Source organism: Asterias rubens, chromosome 15 (genome assembly GCF_902459465.1).
Source record: "Asterias rubens chromosome 15, eAstRub1.3, whole genome shotgun sequence".
Lineage (NCBI taxonomy): Eukaryota > Metazoa > Echinodermata > Asteroidea > Forcipulatida > Asteriidae > Asterias > Asterias rubens.
Genome location: NC_047076.1, coordinates 2,861,921 through 2,882,165, shown reverse-complemented (window position 1 = coordinate 2,882,165; position 20,245 = coordinate 2,861,921). Strand labels below are relative to the sequence as shown.

Here is a 20,245-nt window from a genome sequence, read left to right as displayed (position 1 = left end):
TTTTTCACCTTTAAGTCAGACATGGATAAATACTGACTTTAATCTGACGCAATTAAGAAGTTAAGTGATAATAGACCCCAAATGTATATACATTTTCGTTAAAACCTGTGGTTGACTTTTTGACTGCAAGTCTATTCTAAAGCGCCTCCACAAAAAAACTATGGTAGCCTCTGCATGCCAATAGGCTTAGATACATATTTTGTGAAATTAACCATATATTTGTACTTCAGTTATAAAACGAAGCAAAAAACATACCTTATGTTTTAATCGATTAAATAATGTTTTTTTTTAAAGAAGTTATTGTCATTTTGTAAAAAATCAACTCAAATGTTTTTAAGCACGATCCGATTTTTATTTTGCGAAAGTACAGGGTAACTATTTTTTTAATTTTGTTTGGCAACTGCACTACGCCTGCGCGAACAGGAGGCCTTAGCGACCCAAAATCATTGTGTGTTTTTGTACGTAGAAACGTGCGGTAAAATTCTGTGTACACAAAACACGGGGAAACACACGTCACACACCACTCTGTGCATTAAATTCGCAGTGAAACAACAGCAGTATTTCAACTGAAAAATACCCAGTTTTTGCATATCAACTCTTCTTTACCAGTCCATTACAATCTTCAAGATGTCTACCCAAGTTATGTCGGAGAGTATCTACAATCTTATCCCTCGGGAGGAGGTAAAACCACCGAAAAATCCGAGGTAAGAACCGCTTCCTAAAAATCGTGTTGTCCGTCCCCCTGACTGAGCTGAGCGACACGCCCGACCTTCGTGTCAAAATCACCCACCAACAAATTGCTACCGACCCGCTAGTGCGATCATCGCACACACGCAGCAGAATTTGGTGAAGTAAATTATATTCAAGAACTCGGGGCCTAATCGTTGATGTCACAATACAGCAGAGAAATGTATTTGATGTAAATTATAAATTACTGAATTAAAAAACAGGGAGGTAACAAAACTAATTGTTTTTCAAATCTCAATTCTCATCTGTGTCGTTGCTTGGTTTTTAATTACAATTTTTGATTAAATAAATGGAGATGTTCCCATTGATTCAGACAGCAAATATCAAATCGCAGATGCTACACAACATTGTTTTTTCTTTCTCCGGTCAACTCCGCCCTTAAGTCAATCTGTCTCCATCTTCTTCTTCCTTTCAAGTGTTGCTTCAATAATTGAAGATTACCGCACATCATGCCAGTCTTGTTTCATCATTTTTTTGGAAGTGCTCTAAGTCTAAATTTTGTATTTGTTAAAAAGTGAATTGAATCTTTCCTATTTATTTGATAGATATCAGTCAAAGTTTCGCTCTGATGTGAAACAAGAAAAGAAAGTCAACAAATCGCCCAACAAGACAATGGGTCCAGCCAAGGTGGATCTCAACGCGCCACGGGAGTACCTCGCCAAACGTTCCAAGGAACCAGTGCTGCCAGGCAAAACCTCCTTCAAGTACCCCGACGATGACACCAAAAAACCCATGGTACCAAAGAAAGAAGACCGTCCTTTGATGGGCCTGAAATCTAACAAGAATTTCATCACGACCAACGCTGTGGAAAACATCATGTCTGTGCCGAAGAAACCAGCGGCGAACTTTGTGGACACAGCAAAGGGGTCGACTCATCCACTTGAACCTTCTGGTCTGGTCCCGAAGTTTTTGAACAAGAAGGTGGGTGTCCGGTCACAAACTTTCCATTCCTGAAATATTTAATTAGAAATGTACACTTTTTTGTGGTTTATTTTTCCAATATCAGAAAACAGATTTTCTAAACCTAACTTTCACAAAAATCCTGCAAAATGATGTTTTGATATGTCACATGTTTTGATGACATATTTAGCAATTAAAACCCTCTAAAACAAGGGTATCAAAGACCACCAGGCTAGCAATGGGTTCATGAGTTTCTTCTGTTTGTTGTACAGAGCTGGTATTATAGGAAAACCTAATGGTTCATTACTGTGGACTTTTCTGGTATTAGAGCCGATAGGACAGGAGAGTACGCCAATAATATACCTAAGTTTTTTTTCAATCCTGGGACAGACATGGGTTTGAATAGCAATATACACTGTACTCTTGAAACTTGGATTTAAAGGGAAGGTACACGTTTGGTAATAACTCAAAACAAATATTAACTTAAAAACTGACTTGGTAACGAGCATTGGAGAGCTGTTGATAGTCTAAAACATTGTGGAAAACAACTCCTTCTATAGTAACGTAGTTTTTGAGAAAGAGGTATTTTCTCAATAAAATAATAAAAGACTTCCAGCTAGAAGTCTTTTATTCCTATCTGAAAGCACACAAATTCGTCTAACAAGGGTGTTTTTTGTTTCATCATTTTCTCGCAACCGATTGAGCCCAAATTTTCACAGGCTTGTTATTTTATATTATGTTGGGATACACCAAGTGAGAAGACTGGTCTTTGACAATTACCAAATGAGTACCTTCCCTTTAAGACCAAGATTCAGAAAATGCTTCACTTCAGGAAATGCTACACTTGAACTCTTGAAAGCAAACTCTAACAACATCACATTTTTTATTTACACAGGGCTACGGTGATGTTCCAGACTACCTCCGTCGACGAAACGCCGAAGTCAAACAAGCACAAGAGGAGTACGACGAATACATCAAAGAGCATTACAGACGAGGGGCTATGAAGCAGCTGACCAACGGGGAACGTCAACTAGTCCTCGACGGTCTCAAGAAAAACTGGGAGGAGATCCATCACCAGTATCAAGGCCTGTCGGTCGTGACGGATACAGCGCCTAAGAAGGCTCGCAAGGAAAGAATGGAGGCGGAGATGAAACAGCTTGAGAGAGACATTGAGCTTCTGGAGAAACACAAAACCATTTACATCTCTAACCACTAGGAGTTTCTTAATACAGAGAACTTAAGACATTATGTAAGATGGGACGACTGACTCCCAGTGAAGAGCTACAAGACGAAATTGTTATGCATCATTAACCCTAAGTCCGTAAGCCATTTTGAGGTATGGTGGACACAACACTACGGCACCATTAGGTTTAGGTAAATTTGTCTGTATATGTAAACCCAAACCAAACAGTGCAAATATCTCAAAAAGGCAAATGGATTGATTGTTAGATTGATTTAAGGATTCTGCCTCACTCTTTCACATGTCCAACACCATGTCATTATGTAAAAGGTATCAAACAGGATTGGTAGAATTGGTGAAGCAGCCACATACAGTGTTCATGTTTTGTGGAATCAACCATATACGTACATACATGTGCATTATATGAAACCTGTGAAAATTTGGGCATTATCTGTTGTGTGACTTGGGAGAAAAAAAGAAAAGAAAAACAATGCTCGATTTTCAGCAAGAAAACACATTGTTCTTAATTTTGGTTTTTACAACCAACATCAACTGATGTTGCCTTTTTGTTGTCAGATGCAGTTTTCTCAAATATAACTTCATTTCAGAGGTTATATTTGGTATCAAAATTGTTCTAGTTTAAACTTCATAATCAGTAATCTGTCAGACTGAAATTAAACAATGGTGTTTTTTATCCTAACCATTTAATACAGGATTCCTGTATAATGAATTGAAGATGTTCCAGTGTAAAGCATTGAGTGCAGTCTGCAATCCAACAGAATCAAACAAAACATGCTGTTGGATGTTGATGACTAACTGGATGGTTAGGGTTAATGATCAACAATAGTTTCTGGAGTCAATGTGTCAACCTTTTTTTCTGTTGATGCCTCCCTGTATCTTCCCTGTCCAGAGATGTACATGTTGTTGAATATTCACCCTATGGACAAAAAAGATCTATCATGTTATGAGGCTTTGAAGACATAAGGCCAATCGCCATGTGGCCATTTCAGAATATATTTCACGGTTCTTAAAACAGGTTGGTGCCTAACTCACTGGTAAATACTGGGTGCTGGACAAAATGGCTACACTAACACTGTTAATTAGTACATTCATGTCAACTGTCAAAACTTGAAAACATTTGTAGGAGGGCATTCCCAACTTCTTTGGTAATGACCAAAAACACTGTCTTTCTTTGCATAAAGCATTACTTGTCTCTCTACATGCAAAGTTTATCTTGAGCCCTTACAATTAAAAAAAATCAATTTTGTTAGTATAGCTGTACTCCATACCGCATCCGTCCATTTCTTAATTTTGTATTTTTATCAAGTCAATCCATGCCATTATCGTAGCATGTGTAATAAACTTGAGCCTACTTTTTGTAAATAGATGAAAATAACAGATGCTTGTACATACAGGAATGTTCTTAAATAAATGTTTTTAAAGTAACAATTTCAACTTTATTGTGAAGTTTATTGTTTGATTCCAGTGATCACTTCACTCATATTGCTGTAAAATGGTAAACAAATTCAAAAAGATATAATGGTACATGTTCTATTTCTAAAAAATAGAGTCAAGTCATTTCTATTTTCATTTTTCTGAGTTCATGGAAGTAGAAGCAATTTTGTGAACACGGTGCATTTGTTATTAATTTTTGTTGATCAGGCTCCACTGCAACTGCATCCATGTTTAAGTAAAACCAACAACTACAATAAATCAATTTTCTTTTGAAGGACTTGTGCCACATTGGTAATGTCAAAGACCAGTATCCACACTTGAAGTGACCCAACATACATGAAATAACAAAAACCTGTCGAAGTTTTTGCTCAATCGATCCACATCTAGGTGGAACAAATATAAAGAACTCAAAATTTAGTTTTTGTAATAAAAAAATAAAACAATATTGTACATGTACACATAAAGAAGAAGAACTTTAATTGTTTACTTCGTTGGTGAGTCATCGACCAAAACTAATTAAACAACCTCTAAGTGATATTCAATGGCCACTTGTTTGAAAACAACTTGGCTTTGTTTGTAGGATCGCTCTGATTTCGACACGGTCAATTAGCACTGGTCACGTTTCAACGTGTGGTGGCGCTGTTGTAAAAAACGAACATCTCAACATCTTGCAGTTTCTGGACGTCTCTTAACGTGATAAGCTAATGTAAACGTTGTAGCACCAGCTCAATTTGGGTAAAAAGTTCGCGAAATAACTCCCGCCATGTCAAATGCATGCAGTCTGTACGTGATGCGTGATGTCTAGAATATTATGAAAAGGTGACCTCTTAATCTCTTATCAATCAAACACCTGGTTACTTACCATTTAGTGGGTCGGAGAGCCTAGCTAAAGGGTGTCTCTTCTTAAGACAAACTTCATTGATTGAACGTAGACCGTCAGAGACTAGTAAAAACTTGAAAGGTATGTATACTAATGAATTGTAGTTGGAGGTCTTTCTTCCTTGCTCAAAAATGTTATAATTTCACGTCGACCAATCAAAATTGTATTTTATGTTACTAAATTAAGTCATAGTTAACTTTGCTTTGTTCTTTGAATCACAGCATGTAGCTAGGCTATATACCACGCTCACAGTGACAGTGCTGTTGTATTTTTTGTTTGAATTTCAGAGAGTTGGACATAATTTGCAGAATAATTAACTCTTCCACAAAGCACCTACTTGGCGACCAAGTAACAAGTTCATAAACAGTATGGCAGATTTCATAAAGGTACTAACAACAATTAAATTACTGTAGTTTAGCTGAACTTTTTGTACAAATCAAAAGACAACAGAAACCCAACTCACTGTTTGTCTGTGTTTGTGACTGTTTTCAGGTTTTAGAGCAATGGAATGCAATACACACAGCAGCCAGTTACTAGATCTCTGTTTACAATACTAATAAACAAATTAAAGAATGCAATTGCCTTGCTCACTACGCACTATGCAGTTGGGTTTTGGACTTTTGTTGTATTGTTCATAATAAATAGTATGACAGATTTCATAAAGCCTTTATTAAAGGTAAATAACAACAACTACCGTACGTACTATCATGACTACTTTAGTTCACTAGGTGAACTTTGGACAAAAGACAACAAAAACTCAACTCACTGTTTGTCTGTGTTTCACTGTTTGTGGCTGTTTTCAGGTTTTAGAGCAATGTAATGCAATACACACATCAGCCAAATACTAGCAGGTCTCTGTTTACTGCTATAACAAAAAAATAATGCAATTGGATAGCTCACTACACACTAAATATGCAGTTGAGTTTTATTGTATTGTACTACAACAAGTGCAATTTTTATTTTGAGGGTCAGATTGGGTATGTGTTAGTGTGCGTATTAAAGACTCAGAGCCAGACTCAGCAGAGTTCTTGTTTGTGTCTCGACAAAGGAACTTATACCTTAGAATGGAATGGATTGAAGTACATATTGTTGAAAGGAATGCTCCTTACATAGGTGTGACTGATGTTCAAGACATTTAGCCCCTGTAACCCCAGAGTTTTCCTAATATTAAATAAGGTAGAACTTGGCTAAACAAGATTCAGCCAATGAGGTAGAATGAGTTAATGCTTCGCGTTTCTTCTGTGCTAGCATCGTTTATTGAGCCTCTGTTTCTTCTTTCCAGATTGAAGATGATTACAACGGATATGATCTGAAAATGTTCTGCGTCCCTCGTCATTATGAACAAGACTTAGAATCAATCTTAATCCCATATGGGGTGATCTCAGACAGGTCTGTAGCGGTGAACATTGTGTTTTGGGCTGTCCTTAATCTTTTAACCATGTTGGCCTTCAAATAACTTTCACTAGACTGACTCATACAGATTGGAATATCGTCTTTGAGAGAGCAGGCCCATTTTCATGGCATGTTGTGTAAGCCTCTTCCTTTGGAAAATCTTTCAAAAAATTATGGGAGACTTGGAAGAGGCACAAAGGCAAAGACCAGGGCAACAAATTTGCTCTGGTGAGGGCACCTCTATATAGAGCAAAATGTCAATTTTGTGTTAGAACTTTGCAAAAGTCACCACAGCAAAAGCACAGGGAACCATGGTAATTGCTGTGGGTGCCATTGGTTAATTTGAGGCCAGTGTATGCTTGCAGGCATTAGGCTTCCCTGGTGGGGCAAGGAGGCTTGCCCAGGTGTGCTTCATTAAATACATTCCATGAGATTGACGGAGGCACGCCCCTAGTTTTTGCCAAAGTGCTTTCTGTGAACTTAACAGGGGCATGTGCCCAAACATTTGCTTAAGTCCCCCTTGAAGTTTAAACATTAAGAGTGGTGATCTGTCATATCAAGAAAGTGATCTGCAAAGTATGCTTGAACTATTCACACATAAAATGCTTTTTTATGTCTAACACACCATGAACTGTTTGAAATCTCTTCGTTTTCTATTGTTATTATGCCTTTATTTGTGTGTATTCTCCTTGGGAAGAAAAATTTCATGTTTTTTTATTATGACAATAAATATTTGTAATCTAAAATCTTAATCTTTAATTTGCAGGACAGAGAGGTTAGCCAGAGACATTGTAAACGACATGGGGCAAGACGCGCTTGTGGTTCTGTGTGTGCTCAAAGGCGGCTATAAATTCTGCTCGGACCTTTTAGACTACATCAAGGCATTGAATAGAAATTCTGAACGATCTGTCCAGCTCCGGGTGGACTTTATCAGACTGAAGAGCTACGAGGTATGAGTAGAAAATTAACACAGAATTTGATCAATCTATTCCCTATTGATTGACTGATTATTTGTCCAGTAATAATAATTTATTGATGGAAACTCAATTATCCATGAAGAAGGTCAGATAGGCCTATATAATCAATTGATTCTTTTCAAGTTTCCATGTCGTTGAACTTTTCCTCGCTGAGTAAAGTGTTTGTCATGGATCATCAAATTAGATCGACAGGGGTCAAAGGCCATCAGATTATCAGTCAAGTGGTTGTGGCTGAGCTGGAAGAAAAACCAGACCCAACCAGGCTCTGGCTGATGAGGTCATGCAACTTTAGTTCTGACTATGGCATTTTGGTTATAATGGTGATGTAGGCCTATAGGAGTATAATGCATTGATTTCAGTTAGCCATAGCCAGAAGCTGTTAATTTTGTACAAGGCCTAATGCATAATAAACTACTTGTTTTAATTCCCTCTGTCATTTGTTTCCCAGAATGACAAATCAACAGGAGAAATCAAAGTAGTTGGAAGTGACAACCTCTCAGATCTTAAAGGCAAAGATGTTCTCATTGTAGAGGTAAGACAAGAAAGTACTGAAAGATGTCTATAAGTAAGATGAGAAAGGATTGAAAGGTTGTCTTTGTACCCCTCCCCCATCCCCCCCCCCCCCTAAAGCAGAGTCTGCTATAATTTCAAACTGGTGTAATATTTATTGCCCAGACTGATAGAAGGTATTAAAGACTGCGACAATGTACCTCAGATCATCTGTATATCTGGGATCTGTATGTACTATTACTATTTCAAATGGGGAAAATGACAAAGCTACCTGTATTAAAGTATCAGTCTCATGTTAAGTAACTTTCTCAATTTCTGTACATTAAAATGAGCCCTGTTGGGAATGTCAAACCCAAGTTGGAACTGTCCAACTACAGTTGGGATTTACCCAGCCAAAGTTAGGTCTGTACTCTAGACTAGTACTACAGTTGGACAGGCTAGACTATAGTTCGGACAACGTCAATGATTTAAGAATCTCTCTCTTCATTACGTGTAGGATATTGTTGATACTGGTAATACCATGAAGAGGCTGCTAAAGCTGATTGCTGAACATAACCCATCGAGTGTTAAAGTTGCCAGCCTCCTAGTCAAGAGGACACCCAGGAGTGTGGGTTACCGTCCGGATTGTAAGTATCTAACTGAACAGGCTATTGTTTCAGTAGGATTTGAAATTTTGCATGGTGGAAATATGATATAGAAAGGTATGCGGTAACACCATGTAATGATAATCTCTAAATCAGTTTGGGTGGATCTGAAAAGAACTAAGGGAGTCAATGTGTGGTGAAGAGGTTTTCAAGTAGTGGTTAAATCCCGCTGAGGCCTGGTTCTTGATAATTTTACCGAGACGAAGTTGAGGTAAATTATCAAGAAGCAGGCCTCGGTGGGTTTAAACCACTAGTTGAAAACCGATTCAACACACTTTGATTCCCATTCATAAATACCTTTTCGGTCAAAACACTTTTTGTCAAAAAATAAAATAAAAGCAAAAATTATAATTGTTCAATAATTTCTTTCAACACAACACCCCTCCAGCTATGAAATGGTAAGGCCCTCGGGTAAACAACTCCTTATAAGGGAATGCTGTGCGCGTCGCGCGTATCGCGTGATGTGGTACAACTGTTCCAGCCGTTGCTCTTGACCATTAGGAATGACGAAACTGTCTTATAAGCACAGGTGCAAGCTCACGTGTCACGCCTATGTTTCAACACTTTTTACTGGTCATTATCAAAGGTTTAAACACCCCCACGTGACGCACTCTCCACCAATAGGAATAGCGAAACTGTCTTAGGTATTTATGAATGTTGGTTTCAACTCGGGCTTTTGTTTGTTGGTTGTTTAAATGATCTTCCCAAGAAGGGAACTTGGCAAAGCTTGGTCCTTGAGCAAGGCATTTTACGCCTTGTAAACAGGTTGGACGGTAGTACATTCTGCTCTACTAACCAGGCTCCTAGTGGAAGATACATCCTTTAATTTTGGTCATCTCTTTTTGTAATTATTAGGGTTCTCTGCATTTTAAACACTGTGTATTTTTATATTTTATTGTATACTTCCTAGATGGTTAAATGGTTTAATATTTTTATCATTCATTGTCATGCGCCTTTGAACAGGTTTGCCTGGAATTGGCGCAGTTTAAATAAATTTTAATTTTTATTATAACCTCTCCTTTTTTTGTTTGTCACTTGTGATAATCTGACATTTCATGATCTGGTTTTTGCAGACATTGGTTTTGAAGTTCCAGACAAGTTTGTGGTCGGTTATGCTTTAGATTACAATGAGTACTTCAGAGATCTCAGTGTAAGTGTCAATTTTGATGACTTTTTCTTTGCCTTTTTTAATCCGCCTTTCAATGAAACTTTGGCAATCTGAAATAGTATCATAGGTTGAATGCATCTGGGCAATTCCATGGTCAGTCGCATTACACTTTTTTGTGTCATTTCTTGATCTTGGTGCTAGAAGTTCTATGTTAGATATTCTTACCACTAAGTTTATAGACTGATTTGTACTTGACACCCAAGGCTTTGAACTGATGATATTAGAAATGTTGTAGGCTTTGTGCTCTGGATGTTATAACGTTGTAAAAAGCGGTCAGTCGCATTACATAAAATGACATGGTAAAAAAAAAAACTGTTCATAATTCAAAAATTTCCTCAACCCCAAAAGCTTGCAAAAGTGTTACTATTATGTAACAAACAACTCTTATACATGAGTATCCAACAGGATACTTATAAATGGTCAGCAACTTGAACTTTTAGGTATACATGGCAAAACCATGGTCAGTCACATTACGGTCAGTCGCATACTGCTTTCCAGTCAATTAAGCCACGCCTACATGGAGCCCAAGCTGAGTTCTTATTTGGCAATATTGGGTTCATTCCGTGTCAACAACTAAAAATAAATTGGTTTCATATGTTAGCTATAACTTCTAAGTGGAAAGAAACTTGTGATTTTTTGGTGTAATGGCCATGTTTGCTCGGAATTGCCCATCTGCAAAGTACAAAGTCAACCCTCCTACTGCCTGACCATTTAATATAATCCCCTGTGATTTTGAATTATGGATAAAATATGCCAGCCTCATTAGTTTGTTCTGTGCACATTTCTGCCGCCATACACAGGCTGTGCCTATAAATTGTTTCAGTTGGTTGGCCAACTCCCTGGAAAATGATACCAAGAATAGGAGGGGGTTAAAAGAAATAACAATAATAGCGGCTTCTTGTATAGCGCTCATTATTTCAGTAAGTTATTTTGTGCAAGGTATTGTGGAGCTATTTTTTTGAAATATGAGACCAATTCCTTTACATAGCACCATGTATTGGTTTACAAGGTTCTCTGGCGCAATATGCGTTATGCAGCAAATCAAACCTGGAACCAGATCAGTTCATGTTTTGTTGTACACATCCAGTACATGTGAAATTAGTTTAACTTCCATTAAGTGTAAGTAGCCCCCTCTTGTGTCCTCTTGTAATTAGTGCATTTCTGAATTTTGTTCTCCCTATTTTTTATTTACAGCACATCTGTATTATCAATGACAACGGCAAGAAGAAGTACGCCATTTGAGACTGTACCAGTGTGACCTCTTAACTGTAAGGCTAATCAGAGAGTATTCTAGTGTTCAACTGTCCCTGTAAGGGTCCAAATAATCTTCAACTAAAATCAATTTAGTATTATGTATAAAAAGTAATCTTCTTTTCAGCTCAGAGCATAAGAGATTTTAAAATTTTAGTACAAGAAATTCACAAGCATCAGGGAATGTAATTCTAAGAAATCAAAATAATTTGAATTTTTTGTTAATGATTTTTTTCCCTTACCTATGATGTTGGGGCGTGATACTGAAAGAAATTGCGCAGAACATTGCTATGAGAAAGGGAATATGGCATAGACCTCAGATTTTTTAGTGCATAATTGTACGGGTAAGCAAGAATGATATAGTAGCTAAGCAGTATTTGAGCGGTGCATTAAGCACACTTTGGCTAACCCTGGCCGGATTCTTACTAGCTTAATATGGATTACGTAATATATACTGTTTTTGACTGGTTTCTGGCTAGATTGTGCTCAGCAGATCCAACTTGCTAAGCAAATAAATAACCATTGCCTCTGGCTACGCTCAATGAGAACCACTGAAGCCATAAACCGTAATAACACAGTGTCTTTATCAACGAATTTGGCTTCAGACAGTCATAAACAACAGGACAATTCATACAAAAGGGTTTATTGTTTAAAATGGATCTATTTGTATCACCTGAAATAATGTTTTGTGTTGACATTTCAGCAAGAGTACCTGTTTTAGTATTAGTACATGTACGTGTACAAGTAATTTGCAATCAGTTTGAGTAAACTGTTTTAGTAAGTCAAGTACTTTTCAGTCGGTTAAGTATGAGTACTTTTCACTGGGTACAAGTACCCTTTTAAGGCAATACGAGTTCATTTCAGTCAGTCGGTCCGACTTTCTGTTTTAGTAAGTTCAAGTACTTTTAATTTGGTACAAGCACTTTTCACTCTGTACGAGTCAGTCAATATTACATTTTCAGGCCAGCCGGATGGATAGATTGATTCCATGCCTACAATAGCGGCTCTGAACAAAACCAGTTGAAAAAACCCAGAAGAAAAACAAGTTGCATTTTGTCACACAGCACACCAATGGTTCGAAAGAAAGAGCAACACAAGAAGAATGACAATGTTTGTTGACTTCCATAACATTTATGGACCAAACTCTTTGTTCGTATTTATAATATCCGGTGTGGCAGGGGATACCCAACCCCAGTGTATCTGTCTCTCCATGCCCCCATACGATAAATTAACATGGGCTGGATGAATTTGAGCCATGAGGGCGCTATCACACAAAATGTCGACCATCGCCTCCTGCCACACCGACATACAATTGACAACATGTTTTAATGTTATAAACAATGATGTTTTGACTTTCATAAAAGAGTATCATATTTCTGATCAATTATTTGTATAACATTGTCCAAAACCTAAGAGAAATCAACATGAAAAACAAAGATTGTTAAAATAACAATTTGTTAAACAAAAATAAAAAAAATTGTGTTATTTTAATTTATAACACCATCTGATGGTAATTTTGATTCTCTCTTCGATAAAAACACCCATGGTGTCAATTTTAACATCCAGGTTTTTGCAATGAACTTTATCTTTGAATTTGTTTTCCCTTTCTTTAAAAGGCACTGGACATGTTTGGTAATTGTCAAAGACTATAGCATTCTCATTTTGTGTATCTCAACATGTGCTTAAAAGAAATCAGTGAAATTGTGTGCTTTAAGATGCCCGAGAAAGGCTTCAGTCTTGAAGTCTTCCTCATTCAGATTCGATTTTTTTTCAGTGAGAAATTGAGTTACTTCAGCAGAGGTAGTCACAGCCCACCGTTGCTCGTCACCAAGTAATTATTGTTATACTAATACATGTGTACATGATTCAAGTAATATTATTACCAAACGTGTTCCGTGCCTTTACGCTTATAACCAAACCAGTGTCCAAAATAGTTTAAAGGGAATAATTTATTTTATAATGTAATACTTTCATAAACATATTGAATTATGAAACCATGATTTTTGTTGCCAGAAACCACCTTTATATAACTTACTATTCCCTCATCATTAAATGCTGCTACGACAAGAACACTTTGTCAAGTTGAACTGTTGAACTTTTAACTTGAAACATTAAAACGGAAAGAGCAACAAAAAAACAAATGTTGAATTTGTGTTTATTTATTTAAATAAGGACAACGTCCCAATTTCATAGAGCTGCTCAGGCAGAAAATATTGCTTGACAATGTTCTGCTAAGCAATAATAATGAGCTCAATGCCAGTCGCAGATTTTACACACTGGTAAAATCATTCTGGCAAGCGTGTTTAGCGACATTCCGTGCGCAGCTCTATGAAATCGTACTCGGGGGCCCACTGTCATAATTCTGTTAAGCAGAAAAATATGCTAAGCATGAAATGAGTGTGGTACCCAGTCGAAGCAATTGTAACTGTTTGGTTTCCAGCCTGGTAACCTAGTTTTGATAAGCAAGAGCTGTGTGTTCGGCATTAAGCAAGTGTGCTTATAGGCTTTTTGAAATTGGGCAAGTTGTATAGTGAAGATCAAAATGTATGCCTTAATAGGTGTCAGATTCAATTGTGTCCGCCATAAAATACTGTCCGCTCCGGCACTTTTGCATATACAATCGTGTCCGGGGCTATGCAAAAACCGTCCGGAGGACATGTACATGACTGTATGGGCGCGCGTTAGCGAGCGTGCATGCACTAAACCTACCTACATGTTTTGCAGTATGAATATTCACGTATTTTATGATTGCAGCGATCACCCAACGGCTGAACATCATGTACAATAGCTTGTAAAAAATCATATGGCGAACGTGTTTCGTCGAGCAAGGGCGTTTAATTTACTGCAAGGACGGTTTTGCACGGGGCGGACACAAACTGCATATGCAAATGTAGCCGGGCGGACACAAATGCATTATGCAGCAGCGTCCGGGCGTAAGCCGTATCCAAACTGGTGGCTACGGCTTCGAATGTTGCTAAGGGTGTTGCTAAGGGTGTCATATACTTCAATGCACGATGACGAGGAAATCTAGCCGTAGCCGTAGCTGTAGCCGCTAATGAAACCGCCCTCTATGAAATAGTACATGTTTGACAGTCACAACCCGACGGCTGTTGGAACTCTTCCACAAACTCCGCTCCCGCCATCAAATCGCCGCTGTCCACATCGAAGCACGGAGACAAGACTACGGTATGTGACGTCATCTGGGTCTCACGACAACAGGTGCAGTTCTGGCGGGAAAGAGGTGTCAGGGGACGATGGAAATAAATAAAAAGTGAGATATTTTAAAATGAGCGCGTAGGCAAGGTGGACAAGCAGGTGTTACAGACGTGGAATCATCAATGACTGGTTGTTATGTATTGTAGGTGTCCCGAGTCACTCAATAATGTTAACCCACACAGTTGGATCGACTGCATTGACTTGTACACGTGTTTTCAAATTATGTAACACCCACTACTGCTATTTTTGTCTACCTATTGGGATTTCTGGATGGGCGAATCGTCATAATTAGAGCAGAAAAAACAAGCTGTGCCCACACAAGAAAAATGATGATTGGAACTTGATGTTGTTTTGTAGTAGTTTGCAATAATAATTGTTGTCGTGTGATTTACTTTACTTTACGTTTAGCATCGGGGATACTGAATATTCATTAACGGGTAAAACCAAAATGAATATGATTTACTTTCTTTTATAGGAACACGTTGCCTTGGATCGGTCGAGTTGGTCTTTGAAAAGCGTTTGTAGGCCTGACCGTTTGTTATAAAATGCATTAGAAAGATATTTTAAAAGTAGAATATAATGATCCACACAAGTATCACTCGAAATTGCGTGGTTTTCTTTTTACCTCGTCGACTAACACGGTCGGCCATTTATGGGAGTCAAATTTTTTTACTATAAAATAATGACCGACCGTGTTAGTTCGCAAAGTAAAAGGAAAACCACGCAATTTCGAAGCAAACGTGTGTGGCTCATTATATTCTACTTTTAAATCAGCTTTCTAACCATATGCATTTTATAACAAACGATTACAAAACACTTTTCAAAGACCAAATTCTAAAATACAGACGCAACTGAAGTGTTCGTCGCAGCTTGGATATGATTATTGTTGTGCTAAAAAAAACGTACCCATTATGTATTAGTGTAGGCTAACACTCATGCAAATTCTCTTGAATGCATTCAAAACCAACATAATATGGATTAGTATTGACCTAAAACAAAAATGAACTTAATAAGAATACTTGTTAATAAAAACATAACTATCGTTTCCTTATTAATGTTAAGAGTTAAGTACAAGACGCATTCGTCATGTTACGTGTTAACCCTTCAATTAGCTTCAATGCAACTTAATAAATTGCCTCTTTGTTTTACCTTGATAAAACCGGTTGCACTATGAAGAGTAGAGAGCGAGGATGACATACACTCCCCTTCGCAAGCCGACGCCGTAACGGTGCCGTAACAAACCGCCCTTTCCCCGGTCAGCAACTCAACCTGACGCTGCACTTCGATATCCTGAAACGTTAACACGCAGCGTCCGGGCCGACCACGCCAGGCCGGGTCCCCACCCCGTCGAAGACCCAGTGATTGGGGTTGGGGCTGGGCGGTGACTACTACCAGAAGACATTGGAGAAAGCTGATGATGAGGAAGGGTCTAGTTCTGGTATAGTCCATGATGAGGTTGGAGTTTCTTCACAAAATCTTGTTCAAACGAGAGACAAAATATGTCACTTAGAAAGCATGAGTTCGACTGTTCATAAATTATGTAAATTCATGACGAGATTGGAGTTAACAATTCACAAAATCTTGGTAAAAAGAGAAAACAAAATGTAGGTTCAGAAAGCATGAATAAGACTGTTCATAATGGATCTTTATCCATGACGAGATTGGAGCTATAGCAATTCACAAAATCTTAACAGAAAAGAGAAACAATTATACTCAGTTCAGTGACGAGAGCATGAATTTGTCTGGTCATAAATTATGTATAATTATGAGATTGTAGGTTTGACCAAGAGTAATATTTCTTCGACCGATCTGTGACATCAGACGAAATAGTTGCTAAAATGATATAGGCCTATATTGTGTTTTCAGCTGCAGATGGTTTTCAGTGTGACTGCCGATTTGAAATGTAACAGAAAGTACATGGCTGTTATGAGAGGGACGGTAGAACATACGGAACTGTCTTTGAAAACAAACAAATGCCTATTTTTACCCCACACACAATACGCTTCACGTTCGCTGTGTATTTCACACACTTTGATTCATACAGTTTGTTTCAAATTCACGTTCGGATCCCTTACAATAAGAGTATATTTTCTACTAATTTTACTCAGAGAGTAAAATTTTATACTGAAAAACTATATGTTCGCACATATTTTAAAAATATCACAACTTATTAAAATATAATTGGTGAACACATTCAACACTTACTAATAATTCAGTTTCAAATTCACAAACAAGTTTTTTACTAAGTTCACTCACAGAGTAAAATCTTATACCAAAATACCTATAATATATTCGTAAATTAAAAAAGAATATCTAAACATATCAAAATAATTGGTGAACACAACAAATACTTACAAACTAATTCAGTTTCAAATTTACGATCGGCTCAGACCCCACCCAATAAATCCAACACTGAAATAGCTAATATCCACACATTAATATCAACGCTTAATATCATTGGTGAACGTTAACCGTGAATACTTACAAAATAATTCAGTTGCTGCTGTTGCTCAATTCCTTCGCCACTGTTTGCTCTCCAAAGAAAATCACACAATCTCTCCTCCACAAGAAGTCGCTCACAACCTCCTCCTCGTTTTCTTATTTCTGTTTTCCCCGAACGGGACATCCCATGTCACATCATTGTCGCACGAGGCTACATTCCTAATATAGATGGGACAATCTTCCCATCTCTTTTATTGAGATGAATTAAATAAAGGACTACAACCGAAACGATACAAGATACAGTATTGGCAAAAAAATAAACCGCGGGAGTATAGACTGCTTGCGCGAGCGAGCCGACGTACTGATAAAAGGTGAGTGTTTATCTCGAAGGGTTTAAAAGCGGTTGAAGCTGATAAGAGGGTGTCTTACACAATGGCTAATCCCGTCTTAAAGATGTAAGGCCTTCTTCTTGAAAAACATCTCAAGAATATGCTGACATTTTGCCAATGAACTCAGTTAAGTGAAACTGCACTTACTGGCTTGATACTTGATATTGTTCAATTATCCCGGATGTCTAGCTGTGCAGTGCGGTCTAAGTGCACGTATTAACGATAGAGAAAGTATTTAGTATTTAGATTTAGTATTTTAGAAAAGAATAATATAGGAGAGAATAAATGTCGCGTTCCTTCATTGTTTCCAATTGTCTGTGGATTATAGCCATAGCATACGGCAAGGTTTTATAACGCTAATACGATGGGTGGACCTGATGAGAACAAAAGAAGTCCACATCTTGCAACACTATGTGGACATTTTAGGACATTTTTTTTCTTTTGTATTTTACAGTGTTGAAGAATGGGATTTTCTTGAAGTGTAAAGAACAAGGGAATGTCCACACTGACTAAAATGCAACAAAAAACTGTGTCTTGGTTTCTGTATGTCATGTAATTCGAAGAACAAAACCAAGCCAAAAAACGTTACTGAAAATAACTGCTAAAAGTAATGTCATAATATTGCGCACGCGTCTTGTACCGCGGGGGGGGGGGGGTGCTTAATGTTTCATTTCGATCTACTTCATTGTTTTGTTTCAGCCACATCCAACAGCGCAAACTTCATCAATAACAGGATGGGTAAGGAAACAGACACAAGATGACAGAGATTTAAAACGGCGAACAGAGATTAAAACACATTGCTATAGGTACTTTACCATAAAGTCACAATTTAGATGTTATGAAAACCGGCACTATTAATAACCTATGCAATTAAAACAGTTTAATCTGTTTTTGTCTTTTATATGAAGTCACCCTGACTTAAAGTAAATCTGAGGTTGCACCGCGGCGAGAAAATCACTCCGCTAATTTGGGTCTCTTTAAAGACTTGTTAAACCCCTTGAGACATTGACAAAGTGGGACAATAAGACAGTGTACCCATTATGCGCGTCCAGAAAGCCCCCCGGACGAAACGAAGGAATGGAATTGTAACATAATACGAGGCTTGATTATGCAAGATTTTTTTTGGTCAGAATGTTGCTAGATTTTCATTTCTCAAGCTCGAGTGTGGATTTCATAGTGTCGTTGTTACGCGACTGAGTGTTCAATAAGTCTCTCTGGGAAAGGTTCATTTTTTTTCTTCTTTTTCTCTGTTGTGAAATGCTGCATCCGCGATTAGGGTGTGTTAGATGCAAGACGTTGAGCAAGATGCTGTCCCAAAGAGATAAGATATTTAGGAAGATGGATTAATTGAGAATTTTTTTGGAAGGGTATGGTGTTTAACGTTTACTTTTTAATGGAACAACCTTATCTGGTAATTGCATAAAACTGCATGGCATTAAAGCCATTATACACTTTCGGTACAGAACAAAAAAAAAGTTCACAGATTTACAAATAATTTACAGGGTTTACAGAAGGTAATGGTGAAAGACTTCTCTTGAAATATTATTCCATGAAATGCTTTACTTTTTGAGAAAACGAAAACAAAATATCAATTCTCGATACCGAGAATTACGGATTTCTTTTAAACACATGTCATGACACGGCGAAACGTGCGGAAACAAGGGTGGGTTTTCTCGTTATTTTCTCCCGAATCCGATGACCGATTGAGCCTAAATTTTCACAGGTTTGTTATTTTATATAGAAGTTGTGATACACGAAGTGTGGGCCTTGGACAATACTGTTTGCCGAAAGTGTCCAATGGCTTTAAACGATGACGAGACGAAAAAGGTTTCTGAAACTCACTTTAAGTCAATAAATTTATTTGAAGAAAAAAACACGAGTTTTTGTTATTATCTTGTGTATTGTTTGTTATCAGGATGATGTTTCGCGTACAGGAGGATGAGACCTCGCGAGACAAATGTTGCCCTTGATGATCATGCGAGAGTTCAAATACTACCTTTATAAAGCGGCTGATGAACCTGTTGCGTGTAGAGTGAAAAATGGTCAAACTGTTTTGTTTGTCAGCTTCTAAAATAATTTGCCACAAATAAGGATAAAAGTCACTCTTGTAAAGTTGCAGGAGGAAAACATTCATGAACAAACTTACAAGGGAAGCTGGAGGTATGGACTTAAAACAATTCTCTATAAAAAGTGGAGGGGAAAAACTTACCCGGAAAGTTAAATTCTACACTACACCGACCTCACAAGGATTTGGGTACTTTTTGTAACACAAAACACAATGTCCACAGATTTACATTGAACTTACACCGTTTGAAGATAATGATAGTAGAAAGCTTAATAAATGTACCTTAAAGTATTTAGTTGCTGAGGTGTTGTAGTTTTTGAGAAGTGAGTAAAACAATGTCATGAAAATACGTTTTTACATGCGAAAATAATTTTCGTCTCATGATCACTGAGCCTTAAATTAATTTCATGACATTGTTGTACTCATTTCTCAAAAACTACAGCACCTCAGCAAGTAATATTTTTAGGGAAGCTGACTACTATCATTATCTTCACACTGTGTAAGTTTAATGTAAATCTGTGGACATTGTGTTCTTTTGTCCTACAAAAAGTACAATAAAAAAGACCCTTTTGAAAGGCTATACGTTTACCGTACAGCCAAGCTAATGCCACTATGCAAGCCAAGCAGTTGTCACAATTGGTTTCTTTTCAACGAAGTGGCACGTGTAGGCTATTGAACCAGGCTAATGCGCCATTAACACGGCGCCCTCGTCTCCGGTTGACCAGTACGGATGGCAGATTTAAGTGATTGATCGCGCCAAGAGAGGGCGCTACACACATTTTACCATTGTGGTAACATAGTTTTGGGATGGGATTACATTATTGATTAGACATCATGGTACGTCATTGATTTTTAGAAGAGACCGCCCGTTGAAAACGTTTGTCAAGCAATCAAATAAAGCCGCGGAAAATTATGCACAAATTAAATTATTCAAGTATCACCCCCCCCCCCAACGCAGCTAATAGAATGTTGTCTCTGTGGACATTTCTTTGTTCTGTACACTTCACAAAAATCTTCAACACTGTATGA

General features: G+C 37.7%; 3 protein-coding genes across 4 annotated transcripts; 2 read left to right on the top strand and 1 right to left on the bottom strand.

Annotated features, from left to right (window-relative positions):
- Positions 1-499: 499 nt before the first annotated feature.
- Positions 500-4,276, top strand: LOC117300395 (enkurin-like). The gene is made up of 3 exons (XM_033784179.1): positions 500-704; positions 1,293-1,668; positions 2,543-4,276. Exons 1-3 carry the CDS (start codon positions 628-630, stop codon positions 2,861-2,863), a joined length of 774 nt encoding a protein of 257 aa, XP_033640070.1. The 5' UTR covers positions 500-627; the 3' UTR covers positions 2,864-4,276.
- Positions 4,277-5,038: 762 nt separating this feature from the next.
- LOC117300393 (hypoxanthine-guanine phosphoribosyltransferase-like) lies at positions 5,039-12,766 on the top strand. Of its 2 annotated transcripts, XM_033784175.1 has the most exons (8): positions 5,039-5,243; positions 5,450-5,548; positions 6,445-6,551; positions 7,321-7,504; positions 7,980-8,063; positions 8,538-8,667; positions 9,759-9,835; positions 11,048-12,766. In XM_033784175.1, the coding sequence occupies exons 2-8, from the start codon at positions 5,531-5,533 to the stop codon at positions 11,093-11,095; spliced, it is 648 nt and encodes a 215-aa protein (XP_033640066.1). In that variant the 5' UTR covers positions 5,039-5,243; positions 5,450-5,530; the 3' UTR covers positions 11,096-12,766. The 2 variants fall into 2 exon arrangements, with proteins under 2 accessions (XP_033640066.1, XP_033640068.1); XM_033784177.1 differs by lacking the exon at positions 5,450-5,548.
- An 849-nt stretch (positions 12,767-13,615) lies between these two features.
- Positions 13,616-17,088, bottom strand: LOC117300394 (partner of bursicon-like). Its single transcript, XM_033784178.1, has 3 exons — positions 16,806-17,088; positions 15,470-15,796; positions 13,616-14,331 (listed from the first exon to the last, which is right to left on the bottom strand). The coding sequence occupies exons 2-3, from the start codon at positions 15,767-15,769 to the stop codon at positions 14,173-14,175; spliced, it is 459 nt and encodes a 152-aa protein (XP_033640069.1). The 5' UTR covers positions 15,770-15,796; positions 16,806-17,088; the 3' UTR covers positions 13,616-14,172.
- Positions 17,089-20,245: the final 3,157 nt, after the last annotated feature.